Raw genomic sequence first — 16650 nt, 5'->3', positions numbered from 1 at the left:
AGCATCATTCCTTCCAAAGAAATCCCAGGGCTGATCTCCTTCAGAATGGACTGGTTGGATCTCCTTGCAGTCCAAGGGACTCTCAAGAGTCTTCTCCAACACCAAAGCATTGACGTTCAAAAGCATCAATTCTTCAGCACTCAGCCTTCTTCATAGTCCAACTCTCACATCCATACATGACCACAGGAAAAACCATAGCCTTGACTAGACGGACCTTTGTTGGCAAAGTAATGTCTCTGCTTTTGAATATGCTATCTAGGTTGGTCATAACTTTCCTTCCAAGGAGTAAGCGTCTTTTAATTTCATGGCTGCAGTCACCATCTGCAGTGACTTTGGAGCCCCCCAAAATAAAGTCTGACACTGTTTCCACTGTTTCCCCATCTATTTCCCATGAAGTGGTGGGACCGGATGCCATGATCTTCGTTTTCTGAATGTTGAGCTTTAAGCCACCTTTTTCACTCTCTGCTTTCACTTTCATCAAGAGGCTTTTTAGTTCCTCTTCACTTTCTGCCATAAGGGTGGTGTCATCTGCATATCTGAGGTTATTGATATTTCTCCCAGCAATCTTGATTCCAGCTTGTGTTTCTTCCAGTCCAGCGTTTCTCATGATGTACTCTGCATATGTTAAATAAGCAGGGTGACAATATACAGCCTTGATGTACTCCTTTTCCTATTTGGGACCAGTCTGTTGTTCCACGTCCAGTTCTAACTGTTGCTTCCTGACCTGCATACAAATTTCTCAAGAGGCAGATCAGGTGGTCTGGTATTCCCATCTCTTTCAGAATCTGTTGCTACAGCTGCTGTGCCAGCCAGGAGAGAATAAACATGTCTCCAGTTTCTACAGCTCCTTGAGTCTCTTAGCTCAAGCCTTGCCTACCCTGGGTTCATTGAACAGTGTGCACAGTGAGATACAATGAGACAATTGGCATCACGAACAGGATCAACAAGACAAAGTCACACCCCCCAGGACCTCAGAATGTGATTGTTTTTGGAGGTTGGACATTTAAAGAGGTAAATAAGATAAAATGAGGTCATATGTGTGGACCTTCATCCAGTATGATGGGTGTCCTTTTAAGAAGAGACTAGGACACAGATAGGAGCACAAACAGAGAAAAGGTCATCTGAGAAGATGCTCATTTACAAGGCAAGGAGAGAGGTCTCAGGAGAAAGCCAACCTGCCAACACCTTGATCTTGAACTTCTGCTTCCAGAACTATGAGAAAATAAATTTCCATTGTTTCAAAATCCCAGTCTATGGTATTTTGTTACAACAGCCCAAGCAGACTAATTCGCTACTCTAGAACAATGGTAGAAGTGGGGGATCTAGAGAATGACCAGGGGACACAGTACAAAAGAGTAATGTGAACAAAGCCAACAGAAGATGCAAATGAGCTGGGACAGAGGTCCCCCTATGAGCAGTGTGAGCTTTGAGGCTGGAAGTGCAGAGAGAGTCAGGAGAACGTCCCCTCTTGCTAGCCCCACAGCCGTGAGGACAGAAAACTGGGTTTGGGGAGAAGAGGAGTCATGCTTTAGTCAAGGCAAGGGAGAGATGGAGGTAAAAGAACAGCCTGGACATTTAAGTAAAAGTGGCAGCTTTCTCTCTGAAAAAAAATCTCACTAGAATGAGAGCATACTGGAATTTTAAAGATTTAACCAAACATAAAATTGTCACCAATAAAGCGTGGGGAGAGGGATGAATATAGACAACAGCAGCCAAATTTCAGAAGCTGGGGCACAGCTAGAAAAGTGACTAATGCCTTAGCACAGTGGGTCCTCACCGGGACCCCTAGCAATTTGTTGGATAAACAAATTCCTGAGCTTCCCACCCCAGACCCACTGAATTAGAAAATCCATGGGTGGGGCACAGCAATCTGTGTTTCAAGACGCCTTCTAGGTGATAATGCTGAAGTTTGAGGTCCCATGACTTAACAGATGGAGAGAATTGATTAGAGCAGTCAGTTGTGAAATTCACGAAGCAACCTTGCAAAAAGTCTCAGGAATGACAGCACCAGGTAACTTCAGAAATGGGGAGTGAGGAGCTAATCTCATGAAGACTGGTTGGCAGGATTTAGAAAACAGATCTCAAGCCCCTCTCCTCAATTGTTCATATCTACATGCTCAATTCTGGCACATAAAGAGGGCAGACCAGGTAACAGTAGGTGTATTTCTGCCTTGGGCTATGTTTTATATAAAGTCCTAATTGGAGGCTGAGCAGGGATCATATTATTTATCATATTTTCAGGGAGATGACTGCCTTGCTGCCAAAGAAACTACTACTGAAAGTGAAAAGGCCGAGTACAGTCACTGACAAGGTAAGAGATCTTGTTCTAGGTCCCACTCTGCCTCTAACTGTATCATCAGGGTAAGAACTTCCTCGGTTTCCTTACCTGCATCAAGCTATTCTAAGGATCTTTGAACACAAATATTCCATAGTCATATATTTTAATTAAAATTGAAGAAGCATCATAAAATAGTACTAATTGCAAGCATTGCCTAATTGAACTAACAGGGTGATCCTTCTTTAATGTATATATATATAGAGAGAGACAGCTTCTATTGGATGTGCAATGCCTGAGAAGTGACATTATCCAGATACTTAGAAGGACTTCAGGAACGATGGGTGATGTTGTTTTCTATATAGTCTTAACTTTCTGCAATTTTTCAAATTAATTTTGCACTTAATTATCTTAAGTGCTAATTCTGATCAATTGCTAATATTTGCTTGCAGTGCCATATTGAGGGCCATAAAGCTCACTTCAGACTCGATGGGAAAGAATGATGTGATTGCTCAGTAATGTCTGCCAAGGGAAAAGGATAGGACATATGCCATGTGCTTGCCAGCACTGTGGTGGTACAACCTAGAAGCAAAATGGTCTCGCTTACCTCTTTGACTGTGGATGACTTCAGATTAAAAGCTCAGCTCTCCCCTACTAGCCTCAAATAGAAATAGAGGATTCACAAGGGAGCAGTCGAGTATGGCTGTAAGAACCCAGATCCAGCCTTCCTTTTTTGAAGAGCATCTCATGAATAATTTGAAGAGGATGCTTCTCCAGAGTGTCTGGAGAAATATTGTTCAGTGTGGATTCTTCTCGTCATCTCACAGCCAACCTGAAGACCCAGAAATCTCCCCCTTCTCACCCATACCCATCATCATAGAGCTTTAGCATCATGCCTTGGAGATGGCTCCTACAAGCCTATCTTGAGTATAGGATCTTATAAACTCATTCCTCATTCAGAGGGAGCCTGATTCTGCATAGCGGACAAGACTACAGCTCATAAGTCAGACTCCTATTGGCACACACACCCCCCATACCACTACCTCCCCCAGGATAAGAGCCCGTCCGTACTTACTGCCCATTATCCTCCGTACCGTTGGGCCTTCGGCAGTCATCTCCCTAACAATCTCATTGTCATCCTCATTGGCATCCAGCCAGCGATTACAGTTGAAGTTATACTTGTCCTTGGTCAGAGTGTTCAGCAGGGTCATCTGGAATGAAGTCCTGGGGTGAGCAAGTGGGTGTACTAGAGATACTCATCCATGCCTTGAGGTTCCTGTTCTGCTAGTTCATCTCAAGGAGGATGAGGCCATCCCCCCAGAGAGGACTCTTGTGGAAGATGGAGTGCCAAATTAATATTTATCCCTCTGGTCCCCTAGAGACCCACAGTTGCCTGGCGACCAGGTGACTGGGACACAAGGCAAGTCTCTTGAAACCTAAGCATCTTTTTAGCCTACTTTGGAAGTCCTGTCCTCATCAGGAATTCCGTGCGTCATGTGTCCAATTTTAGGTCTCACTGTAACCCTTCCCCATCCACACTCCAAACAGATAAAGGCAAGCTAATAAGACAAGGTCATTAGAAAGAAACCATGTTGGTTCCTCTCCCAATCACCTTCCAACCCCAAGATGGTCATCTCACCTTTTCTAAATGCCATCCAGAACCAGGATTCCTTTTATCATGCCATACCCGAATCTTATAAAACCTGCCAAGGTCTGGGAGCTCAATCTATGGTGAGAAATAACAAGGTTTGCATGGACAGAATCAAGTGAAATGTATTTATCCTCACAGCTGAGCCCCTGCCAGGAGGGCACCTGCTTTGAGTTGTTTTTTCAGCATCAAGGCAGGGTTTACTTCAAACCACCCTCATATACTCTATCTTTTTGTGCTCCTTTAACCAATGGCACATGAGGCCGAGACAGCTGTAGATCCAGGGTTCAGCCTGGGCTGGTGAAACTGAACAAAAATAACTGACCCACAGTAGGATCCTGACTAAAGGAAATCTTCCAAATGATAAGCTTTCAGTTACAAAATCTATATGGCAGCCCTGCAAATTAACACAGGCCCACAGCCCCAGGACTCTGCTGGGCACTGAAACGGACAAAAAGATCAATACAGTGGTCATGCCCTCTCCCAGGGGCTCAAAATCTAGCTGAGAAGACAAATACATAACGAGCAGTGAACTGAAGGTATAATAGAAGCTCCAACAGGGTGCTCTGAAAAGAGAGCCACAAATTACAAAATTATCCTTACCTAAAGGTCAGAGCAGCACTTCCGTTGGCAAAACAAGCCCTGCTCTACTTGTATACATATCGGAAATTTAAAGCTGAACTTACTTTTAAATGTTCTAAAATGTATACTTTTCCTTAAATTGGCTCCTCACTCTAATTCAGTCCAGGTTGGGCTGTTTGACACTAACTGTGCTCAGGGTCTCTGTTCTACAATGATTCCCCAAGTCGCCAGGCTCCTGGATGCCCAAAGCCATTCCATACTTGCTTCTTCTCCCGTGCTTTGTTTGGAACTGTTTGATTCAGATAAAGGGCCAGATCTAAACTACACCCCAATGCATTGCCTGTAGATTAAATGTGGCACTCCTGCAGGGGTCTGGGGACTCTATGTTACCTTTTTGTCTTCAAACTTGATCCAAACCTGGCTTCGAAAACCAGAATCCCATGACAAATGCATCTTACACCCCTTCCTCCTTCCTCCTTCCTCCATCCCACCCCATCACACTTCCTTCCTACCCTAAATTTCTCAATTATGCCGGGTTTGAACCACTTGTTGTTGGGATTCAGAAGGATCTCATCTGTCCGCCCCTTCTGCCCATAAATCTGGATGAAGATAGGAGAGTTGGAACCAGCTTTCTTCAAGTCGGTTGTCCAGACCCACAGGGACCATGGGAATTCTGCAGAGATAGGTCCAGTTGCACCATAAACTTCAAAAAGTGAAAAGATTTTCATGCTTCCAGTGGAGAAAATGAGCACATCAAAGGTGATCAAGACTGAAATGCAGGTTGTATGCAGTCGTGTCCCACTCTCCCATTATGTAATAGCAAGTACCAAATTTAGGGAATGACGGATTCCTTGCTATTTCAAAGTGCGTGCCTTAATGTTCATTTCTTTAAAATTAATTAATATTTTAATTGGAAGATTAAAACTTATATTGTGATGGCTTTTGCCATACATCAACATGAATAAGCCATAGGTATACATGTGTCCCCCTCATCTGAACCCCCTTCCCAGGTCCCTCCCCACTCTATCCCTCTAGCTTGTTCCGGAGCACTGGCTTTGGGTCCCCTGCTTTGTGCATTGAACTCACATTGGTCATCTGTTTTACATATGATAATGTATATGTTTCAATGTTATTCTCTCAAATCATCCCACCCTTGCCTTCTCCCACTGAGTCCAAAAGTCTGTTCCTTATGTCTGTGTCTCCTGGTGAGAGTCTGTTAGTAAGTTTAAAGTAGGGGCAAGAATAGACTCCACCCAGACTGTGGCCAATACATTCAGAGTGCACTCTGTTCGACCATTCAGTTCAACAACTAGCCCATCACAGCAGCGTATCAATTTGGGGCTGCTGGAGTATCTACCTTGGTGCCATGAATATAACTCTGTGTGGCCTGTGCCTTGGAGAACTGAGCTCCCTGGGGGACCCTTTCCTTTCCAGAAGAAAACTGAGAAGCAGGAGGACCCAGTGGTCTGATCCTGGCCTTTGTTGGCTCCAGGCCCCTCCACCTACTTTTCAGTCTCTTCTTCCTGAGAGACACCATCTCATAGAGCTGCCTCTCGATCAGTCCATCCGCCTTCTTCTCATCCAGCCAGTTGCTGCAAGGGAAGGTCTGCTGGACGCCAGTGAAGGGGCACAGAATCACCACCTGGGGGGGAAGATGACATCTTCTGCAGCGAGTCCCCTGACCAGGACTTCCTTGCAATGTTCAACAGCCTCCTTAGCCTCACCTTTAGGGTCATATAGCCTATCTCATTAAATTTTGGATCAAGAAATACCTCCTCTAGGAAATCTTCCCAAAAAGGTATCATACATACTCCAATTTACTAGTGCAAATATCAAACATTTTTCCCTATACACACACTCTTTTTGAACACCATACTTCCTTGTGTGCATCCTAAAGTCTCAGTCTGAACCAAACAACTAGAATACTAAATTAATACCCTACATTTGTCTTATGGAAAAAGTCAATCACATAAAAGATAATTAATATCTATAATTTAATATGAAAACTAACCACCCTCTTCAGAGCTTGATCCTTATTCAACCTTCTCTCCTACACCTTGTCCATCTCCACTCACATTCTGAAATCATAGGTTTAGAACATGGCAGTCTATCTAACCCAGACACATCTAGATGCTTTGAAGAGAAGCAGAATGCCAAAGACAGGGATCTTAGGAACATCAAGAAAAAAACAGACAAATGGCAACTGGACTAACGGAAGCCAGATGATATTGGGGGATAAGGGAATTAGAATTCAGTCTAGAGTTCTATATCCCAAAACTTCTTTCAGGAATGAAAATGAAATAAAAATAATTTTCAGATTAACTAAAACAGAGTTTACCACCGATAGACCTTATTTAACCAAAGGAACTTCTAAAGGAAGTTTAGCAGTAAGAAGAAATCTGACACCAGAAAAGAGGTCTTCAGTGCAAGAAGAATTGGCAAGCAAACACACTGGCAAATCTGAACAAATAATGACTCTACAAAACAACATATATTGTGTGGATTTAAAAATAATTTAAAATAGAACTAAAATACTAGGCAAAAATAGCATACAACCTAGATGCAGGATTATTATCATTAGAAATTTCTGAGATTCTTGAATTGTCTAAGAGGGAAACAGAGATGGTGATTAAATTTAGGTCTTTTCACAGTAAGTATGTATGCTAAAATTTCAATAGTAACCACTAAAAAACCAGAAATAGTGTATAATTTCCAAATCACTATCAAGGAAACTGATCAATTTATCAAAAAAAGAGAAGAAAGGAAAAGCAGGATAAACAGACATGTCAGTTATAATAAATACAAGTGGACTAAATTTATGAAAAAGATAGTATCAGATTGGATTGTGGCATAGATTCAATTCACCAGAAGGTTGAAATAACTCTATATTTCATAATGTAGCTTCAAACCATACACAGCGAAAACTGTTAGTTCTATAGTAAGAAATTTAAATATCTACCATTGACATTGGAAATTTCAACACATCTGTCTTAGTAGTTAATAAATCAAACAGACAAAATGCTATCAAGGAGACAGAAGATTCAAATAACAAAAGTAGCAAACTGAATTTATAAATAAAATCAAAATCTTAAATTCAGCTGTTGGAATTATGTGCATAGGTTGAAGTGCATTGTAAAGTAAATCTCAAAAAAATTTAAATAGCATCATTAATGTTTCCTGATTAAAACAATATTGAAATGAATAACAAAAACATAAAAAGCAAAATGTATTTGGAACCTAAAAATTAAATTTCAAAATAAATAATGGGTAATGAAAGAATTTCAAATGGAATGACAAATAAGAACCAAAAAAGCACAAATCATAGAAGAAAAAATTGATAAATTGCCTTTCATCAATATGAAAACCTTCTGCTCTTCAAAAACATTAAGAAAACGAAAAGGCAAATTATGGAGAACAGTATGGAGAGTCCTTAAAAAACTAGGAATAAAGCTACCATATGACCCAGCAACCCCACTACTGGGCATAAACCATGAGAAAATCATAATATAAAATAGACACATGTACCCCAGTGCTCACTACAGTACTGTTTACAAAAACCAGGGCCTGGAAGCAACCTAGATGTCCATCAATGGAGGAATGGATAAGAAAGTTGTGGTGCATATATACAACGAAATGTTACTCAGCCACAAAAAGGAGTGAATTTGAGTCCGTTGTGGCGAGTTGGATAGACCTTGAGCCTCTCAACAAAGTAAAGTCAGTCAGAAAGAGAAAAACAAGTGTCGTATATTAACTCATATACATGGAATCTGGGGAAAATGGGACTGATTACTGCAGAGAAGGAAGGAAGACACAGATGTAGAGAATGCGCTTGTGGATGCAGCAGGGGAAGGAGCGGGTGGGTTGAGGTGAGAAAGTAACTTCAACATGTATATACTACAGTGTGTAAAATAACAGCTAGCCCAGCCTGACCTGGGGGCGGTGGGGCGGGGTGGGGGAGAGGGAAGGAGGCTCCAAAGACAGCGGGGATATATTTATATATAATTGGGTCTTCCCCGGTGGCTCAGTGGTGAAGAATACACCTACAGTGCAGTAGATGTGGGTTTGATCCATAGGTTGGGAAGATGCCCTGGAGGAGAGCATGGCAACCCTCTCCAGGATTCTTGCCTGGAGAATCTCATGGACAGAGGAACCTGGCAGGTTACAGTCCATAGTGTTGCAAAGAGTTGGACACAACTGAGCAACTGAGCACACACATATATAATTATGACTGATTAGTGTTGTTGTATGGCAGAAACCAACACATTATAAAGCAATTTGGTTTCAATTAAAAAATAAATTAAAAAAAAGAAAATGAGAAGGCAACCCACATACTGGGAGATTGTTTATATATAATGTATATCATGGGCTTCCCTAGTGGCTTAGATAATAAAGAATCTGCCTGCAATGTGAAAGACCCAGGTCTGATCCCTGGGTCGGGAAGATCCCCTGGAGAAGGGAATGGCGACCCACTCAAGTATTCTTGCCTGGAGAATTTCATGGACACAGCAGCCTGGTGGGCTACAATCCATGGGATCCCAAAGAGTTGGATATCATATTTAAAATACATATTATATAACATAATTATATATTATATATTCATATATAGATATATAGTTCTGTCATAGAACGTGAATCAAGAATACACAAAGAACTCACAATTCAGCAATAAAAAGATAAAAAAATTAAAAGAGGTAAAAAGAAAGGAAGATATACAAATATCAATAAGAATATAAAAAAATAATGTTCAATGTAAGTGGTCATCAGAGGCATGTAGATTAAAACCAAATTAAATTCCATTACATATCCATAAAAATACCTAAAAATTTTAAAGATTGGCATTACTAAGTGATGGTGAGGCTATAAAACAACTGGGATTTTCATACAATGCTGGTGGGCATACAAAATTGTGTAGCCCCTTTGAATATAATCTAAAAGACTTTTGTAAATTAAATGCATATTTACCATAGAATACAGAAATTCGACTCTTAGGTATTTACCCGATAAAATTACAAACATGCCCGTTAAAAAACTTGAACATGAATGTTCATAGCACTTCATTCATAGTAGCAAATAAAAAACAAAACCTGGAAATGACCTAAACATACACAAATAGTTGAATGAATAAACAAAATGTTGTATATCCTTACAATGGAATACTACTTAACAATAAGAAGAAAGAAATACTAATACCTGAAACAGTGCTAGAAAAGACAAATCTAATCTGTAATGACTGAAATGGGATCCGTGGTTGCTTGGAATTGTGGAGATTGACTGGGAGGGAGAACAAGGAACATGTTGGGTAATGGAAACATTTCATATATTAATTCTGGGAATGGCTACATGAGTGTATATGAATGCATTAAAACTCAAAAAGCAGTACAGTTCAAAATAATGCCTTTTTATTTATGCCAGTTATACCCCAACGAAGTTGAATTTTAAAATGAAACAATAAAATCAAACTGAGTGGTAACAGAAGTATAATATGTGGGGTACGGGTACAGCACTAATTTGAGAGAAAATTATAGTATCAAAATTTATACTATGAGAAAAGAAGAAGGCTAAAATTGAATGAGCTAAGAACACAATTTAAGAATTTATAAAAAATAGCAACAACTGAAACCCAGAGAAATTTAGAAGAGATAATAAAGAACAATAAAATAGAAAATAAAGATAGAATATAAACAAAGAAAAATGTTGGTTATATGAAAGGACTAAATAAACTTTTGTGAGAATTATATTTTTAAAAAGCAAGAATATCTGAATAACTGATGTTAGGAATGAAAATAAGATTATAATTACAGATGTAGTGAAGGTTAAAAGGTAAGGGAATACTGTATATGACTTTATTTGAAGTCTACAAATACACACATTCCAAGAAAAATATAGCTCATTCAGATTGAAGAGAAAATGGAAAGCTTGAATAATTCTATAACTGCCAAGCTTCTCTGTCCACGAGATTTTCCCCAGCAAGAATACTGCTATTTCCTCCTCAAGCAGATCTTCCCAACCCAGGATCAAACTTGTGACTCACATATCTCCTGCGTTGCAGACAGGTTCTTTTACCACTAAGCCACTGGGGAAGCCCCAATTTTATAACTAAGAAAACAAAAACACAACTTTCTTTTTTTAAATCAGTAATTATCTCTCTCTTGCAGATGTGCACACACAATCCCACACTATCTTGACCAGATCACTGCATTTTACCTTCTTTCAGGAGAAGAAATGCTTCTCATTTTATTCTAAGATCAAACCTCACAAGGACTGTATGAGAAAGGAAAATCAAGGGCCAATGTCACTCATGGACATTAGTATGTAATATATTCTATATAAAATGTTGGATAATCAATTTCAGAAACATAAAATTAAAATTCATTATGACCAAGTTTGGCTTATAGAAGTTCGGGGTTGGTCTACCATAAGAACTGGTAATTCACGATAATAAATAAAAAAGAAAAACCATTTTGACTATCTAATCAAGTACAGAAAAAGCAATAGATAAAGTTTAACACCAATTCAGAATAAAAACTCTTAACAATAAAACTATAAATGATCAGTCTTAATAACAGAGTTTAGCAAGATAACTATATGTAAACAATATACAAAAGTACTTCTCTGTCTACACCAGCCAAAAACAAATAAATAAATAGTTTTTAAAGAGATACCATTTATAATAGCAACAAAAGTTTCTATGAATATATTTACAAAAACATGTAAGACCTTTATTAAGAAAAATATAAAACTACACTGAGAATTATTAAAAAGCTAAATTTTAAGGGGTCGTATATGTTCATAAATAGGAAAAGTTAGTAGAGTAACAATGTCAGTTCTTCCAAATAGGTCTACAGACCCAGTTGCATTCTGTTCAACAGTTCTTCATGGAACTTGGCAAAAAAATTCTAAAATTTCTATGGACGATAAAGGCTTATGGATAGGTCAATATATACCTGAGGAAGAAGAATAAAGTGGGCCCTAGCAGACACCAAGACTTAGTGTAAAGGTGTAAAGTGAAGATAGTGAGTAATGCATTAGTGCAGGAATAAACTAAATCAATAAATGGAACAGCCTAGAGAGCTCAGAGACAAATCATGTATTTGGGGAATTTGACATGTGACAGTTGCTCTTTCAGAATAGTGGGGAAGGGATTACTATTTAGTTAACCAGTGCTTCCTAGACTTCTTTAATGATAAGAATTACCTAAAGCATGTATAAATACTCAGATTACCTGGAAATTCTGACTCAGTAGGTTTGGGTTTGAGCCCAGGATTCTATTTTTAGAAATAATTCCAGGTGATTCTTAACCTTACTCAGATTTTTAAAGTCCTTCAATAAATGTTGGTGGGACATTTAAATATCTATATAGAAAAAGATAAAGTTGGATCCCCATCTCATACAAATATCAATGCCTGATATATTAAAGATGCAAATATATAAACAAGAAAACCAAACTCTACAGATTTTAGAAGAGGATATAGGAAAATGTCTTTAGAACTTTAGGAGAAGTAAAATTTTTTTCAAAATGCATTAACCATAAAGGAAAAGATAAGACAGATTACTTTTAATTTAAATCTCCTCTCCTTCAAAAAACATGGCAAACTACAAAAAGATATTTTAACATATACTATCAAAAATACTATCAATCCTAGACCACCTTACCTGCCTCCTGAGAAACCTGTATTCAGGACAAGAAGCAACAGTTAGTACTGGACATGGAACAACGGACTGGTTCCAAATTGGGAAAGGAGTGCGTCAAAGCTGTATATTGTCACCCTGCTTGTTTAACTTATATGCAGAGTACATGATGTGAAATGTCAGACTGGATGAAGCACAAGCTGGAATCAAGATTGCTGGGAGAAATACCAATAACCCCAGATATGCATATGACACCCCCTAAAGGCAGAAAGAGAAGAGGAACTAAGGAGCCTCTTGATGAGGATGAAAGAGAAGAGTGAAAAAGCTGGCTTAATTTCACATTAAAAAAACGAAGATCAGGGCATCCAGTCCCACCACTTCATGGCAAATAGAAGGTGAGAAAGTGGAAACAGTGACAGATTTTATTTGCTTGGGCTCCAAATCACTGCAGACGGCAACTGCAGCCATGAAATTAAAAGACATTTGTTCTTGGAAGAAAAGCTATGACAAAACTAGACAGTGAAGTAAAAAACAGAGACATCAATTTACCAACAAAAGTCCATACAGTGAAAGCTGTGGTTTTCCCAGTAGTTATGTACAGATGTGAGAGTTGAACCATAAAGAAAGCTGAGCACCAAAGAAATGATGATTTCAAAATGTGGTTCTGGAGGACTCTTGAGAGTCCATTGGACAGCAAGGAGATCAAACCAGTCAATCCTAAAGGAAATCAAGCCTGAATATTCATTGGAAGGACTGATGCTGAAGCTGAAGCTCCAGTACTTTGGCCACATGATGCGAAGAGTTGATTCATTGGAAAAGACACTGATGCTGGGAAAGACTGAGGGGAAGAGAAGAAGAAGGCAATAGATGATAAGATGGTTGTATAGCATTACTGACTCAATGGACATGAGTTTGAGCAAGCTCTGGGAGATAGTGAGGGACAGGGAAGCCTGGTGCGCTGCAGTTCATGGGGTTGCAGAGAGCTGGACGTGACTTGGTGACTGAACAACAATAATACTATCAATAAAGATTTACTCTCTGGATTTAATAAAGAACTCCTAAAAATAAATCCAGCAATATACTATTCAACAGAAAAATCAGCAAAAGACATGAACAGGCATTTTCCATAAAGGGAAATATGAATGGACAGTAAAGAAATGAAGAGATGTTCAACTTCAGTAGTAATCATGAAAATAAAAATTAAAACCACAAGAAGATCAGTTTATATACCCAAAATGGTGCAAATTTAAAATTCAGGCAATATCTGGTGTTGACAAGGATGTCTGGAACAAAATATACCGTATAAATGGCTGATAGAATAAAATGGTGCAACTGATTTGGAAAACAAACTGAAATTCTTTGGAAACAATTAAGCTTCAGAATGGAGAAGGTAATGGCAACCCACTCTAGTACTCTTGCCTGGAAAATCCCATGGGTGGAGGAGCCTGGTAGGCTGCAATCCGTGGGGTTGCGAAGAGTCGGACACGACTGAGTGACTTCACTTTCACTTTTCACTTTCATGCAGTGGAGAAGGAAATGGCAACCCACTTGTGTTCTTGCCTGGAGAATCCCAGGGACGGCAGAGCCTGGTGGGCTGCCGTCTATGGGGTCACAGAGTCGGACACAACTGAAGTGACTTAGCAGAAAGTTTCAGAAATGAATATTCACTTACAGCCTAGAACATCCATCCTGAGAAGCCCCTGCATATTTGTACAAAGATGTACATACAACAGTTTCATGAAAGTATTGTTTATAGTAGCAAAAATCAAGAAACAACCCCAAAATGTCCATCAATAGAAGAACAGACAAATAAATTGAAATCGATTCATGCAATGGAGTAGATGGGAAATGGATGGTCTAGTTTCTGCTATCGATTCAGATGATCTCTAAAGCATAATGTTGAGTGAAAACTGCCAGTAACCAACAATATACACACAGACAAAATTCTTAATAGTATATGTTCTTTGGGAGAGAGAGGATTATATGATTGGGGAAAGACACAGAGGAGTTTCAGAAGCATTGGAAATATTCTTTTAAGTTAAGTGATAGGCAAAATTAACATTTGAGCTTTTAAATCATTCTCTATATCTTACTTTTATTATGTATACTCTTTAAAGCATAAGTATTCCACAATTAAAATCATGTATTTAAAAATACTTGTTGATGGAGCCATTTAAAAACTAAAGTGGAACACTGGATCAGGAGTCAGGACAGACTATAACCATCAGCTGAACACCCCTGGATCACCTACCCTGTGTCTGGTCCCTGGTTGCATGTACAGAGCAGCCCCCATTCCCAACCATCAGGTAGACAAGACAGATGGGCGTGTTACCATCCCAGCATCCCCGTGAAAGGGATTTCCCATGTTCTTTGTAACTCGTCCAAAGGAAGTAGGAAATAGGATTCAGATTAGAGTTTGTAGCTGCAAGTGAGGGGTTTCCCTGGTGGCTCAGTGGTAAAGTGCATCTTTCTGTGTTAAGGGTCAGCAGTAAAGAAGCCGCCTGCCAATTCAGGAGACTCTGGTTCAATCCCTGGGTTAGGAAGATCCCTTGGAGAAAGAAAGGGCCACCCACTCCAGTATTCTTGCCTGGGAAATCCCATGGACAGAGGAACCTTGTGGGCTACATTCAATGGGGTCACAAAGAGTCGGACGCAACTTGGTGACTAAAACAACAGAACAACAACAATCTGCAAAGTGAAGAGAGTGTCTGAATCAGGCCAGGGTCTCCCTTACCTTCTCACAGTACCAGCCTCTGTTGACGCCCACGTTGCCGTGTCCTATGGAAACCCGGCTCAGGGGGCTGAGGAGGACAGCCAACTCAATATTGAAGATATCTGTGCGGCCACGGTCAAACACACCGCCCTCCAGGAAGATCTTCCCGCTGTTCTTATTCCCTCTGGCCCCATACATGACCAAGTAGATTTTGGATTTGGTGCCGGCCCCCCGGACATCCCCGGTGAAGACGGTGACAACATACGATATGGCTGGTATGGAAACAAGGGGAGGAGGAGGGGTCAGTGCAGGCTGGTAACGATGTCCTACCCACCTTCTCCCGCACCTAGCCATACCTCTGCCTACACCCCTATCCCCCCTAAATCCTCTTCCTCTGGATGACATCCAGTGCCCTCTCCACTTCACTTTTATCTTTTTCAGAGTTGGGGTGCCAGGGCATCTGACTTTAGGAACAAACTGTAGGTTACAGGAAGCTGTCAGGCATGATTACAGGAAACTAACAAAGAGAAGGAAGAGCTTGGGTTGGCTCAGAATAGTACTTATTATGAATGCTAATTACCATGTGCATATTATTAATAGCTGCCGGATGAATTCTATTATGTCTCATTTAATTATAATAGTCAACTCGATTAATAGAGATTTATATTCGGGGCTCTCTGACTCATGGAGCTTGCTCTTTTGCTCATAACTTAAAGTGCAACTCTAATAATGGGCACCAATGGCCTTCTTGACCACCTGACATGGTGAGATGTCGGGAGACTGAGGGAGGGAGCTGGGCCATCTGGGTTTGGTCAGTCAGAGGCAATGTGAGGACACAGAGTTCTGGAGAAGAGTCAGCAAGGGGGATTAAATGCCGAGATGAGACAGGGTAAAGGAAAACACCAAAGACAAGCATTTGGACAGGAAACGACAGGAAATGCTGTTAAGGTCAGGCCTGCATTTTTTTCACTCTGTCCAGGATTCTAAGTGGTACTTTGAACCTTATTAGTCCTCCACCTCCCTTTCATCCTAACTTCATCCCCTCATCTCAGAGAAGTAAAACATCTCCGGGAGATAGCACATTATTCATTCATAATTTGCACCTTCCCTTACTCAACAAACATTTACTGAATGTTTACTATATAACAGGCCTTGGGAGAACGTGACGATAAAAAGGAATAGCTACCGCCCTCAAAGAGGGGCCTCCAGCTTCAGTGGCCAGAGACGTTCTCACTCTCGACAGACTGCCACGGCCTAGGCTGTCAGCAATCCCAGTTTCAGACTGTCATTTCTCCTCCTCCTCTACCACTGCAAGCAAGTAATAGTAACACAGTTAAAGGGGGCATATTAAATCTGCTCTCATGTATGTTATTTTTTAACAACTTTATTGCAGTATGTTTTACACATGCCCATTTCAAGCATAAAAGACAGTGATTTTTTATTTATTTGTTTTTACTCTCAGTTGTGCTGCCTGGGCTTTCCTCTTAGTTGCCTTGGGCGGGGGGCTGCTCTCTAGCTGTGGCCACGGGCTGCTCACTGCGATGGCTTCTCTCGCCGCGGAGCACAGGCTCTAGGGCACGTGGGCTTCAGTGGTTGTGCTTTCCGGGCCCTAAAGCACAGACTTGATAGCTGCGGCACTCTGGCTTAGTTGCTCCGTGGCATGTGGGATCTTCCCAGATCAGGGATCGAACCCATGTCTCCTGCCTTGGCAGGCAGATTCATTACCACTAACCCGCCTGGGAAGCCCTAGTGTATGTTTTTAAGTAAATGATTGGCAAACTCTAGTAACAAACTTACGACACA

General features: G+C 40.3%; 1 protein-coding gene across 1 annotated transcript in view; it reads right to left on the bottom strand.

Moving 5' to 3' along the window:
* LOXHD1 (lipoxygenase homology domains 1) overlaps positions 1–16650 on the bottom strand; it is a 209124-nt gene that overhangs the window by 133552 nt on the left and 58922 nt on the right. The window contains 5 exon segments of the mRNA XM_010842013.1: positions 3351–3486; positions 3915–4001; positions 5018–5178; positions 6012–6147; positions 14869–15119. Of these exon segments, the coding sequence (XP_010840315.1) occupies positions 3351–3486; positions 3915–4001; positions 5018–5178; positions 6012–6147; positions 14869–15119 (771 nt within the window).

This window comes from Bison bison, unplaced genomic scaffold (assembly GCF_000754665.1).
Source record: "Bison bison bison isolate TAMUID 2011002044 unplaced genomic scaffold, Bison_UMD1.0 scf7180017864170, whole genome shotgun sequence".
NCBI classification, from domain to species: Eukaryota; Metazoa; Chordata; class Mammalia; order Artiodactyla; family Bovidae; genus Bison; species Bison bison.
This window is presented reverse-complemented; position numbering and strand designations above follow the sequence as displayed.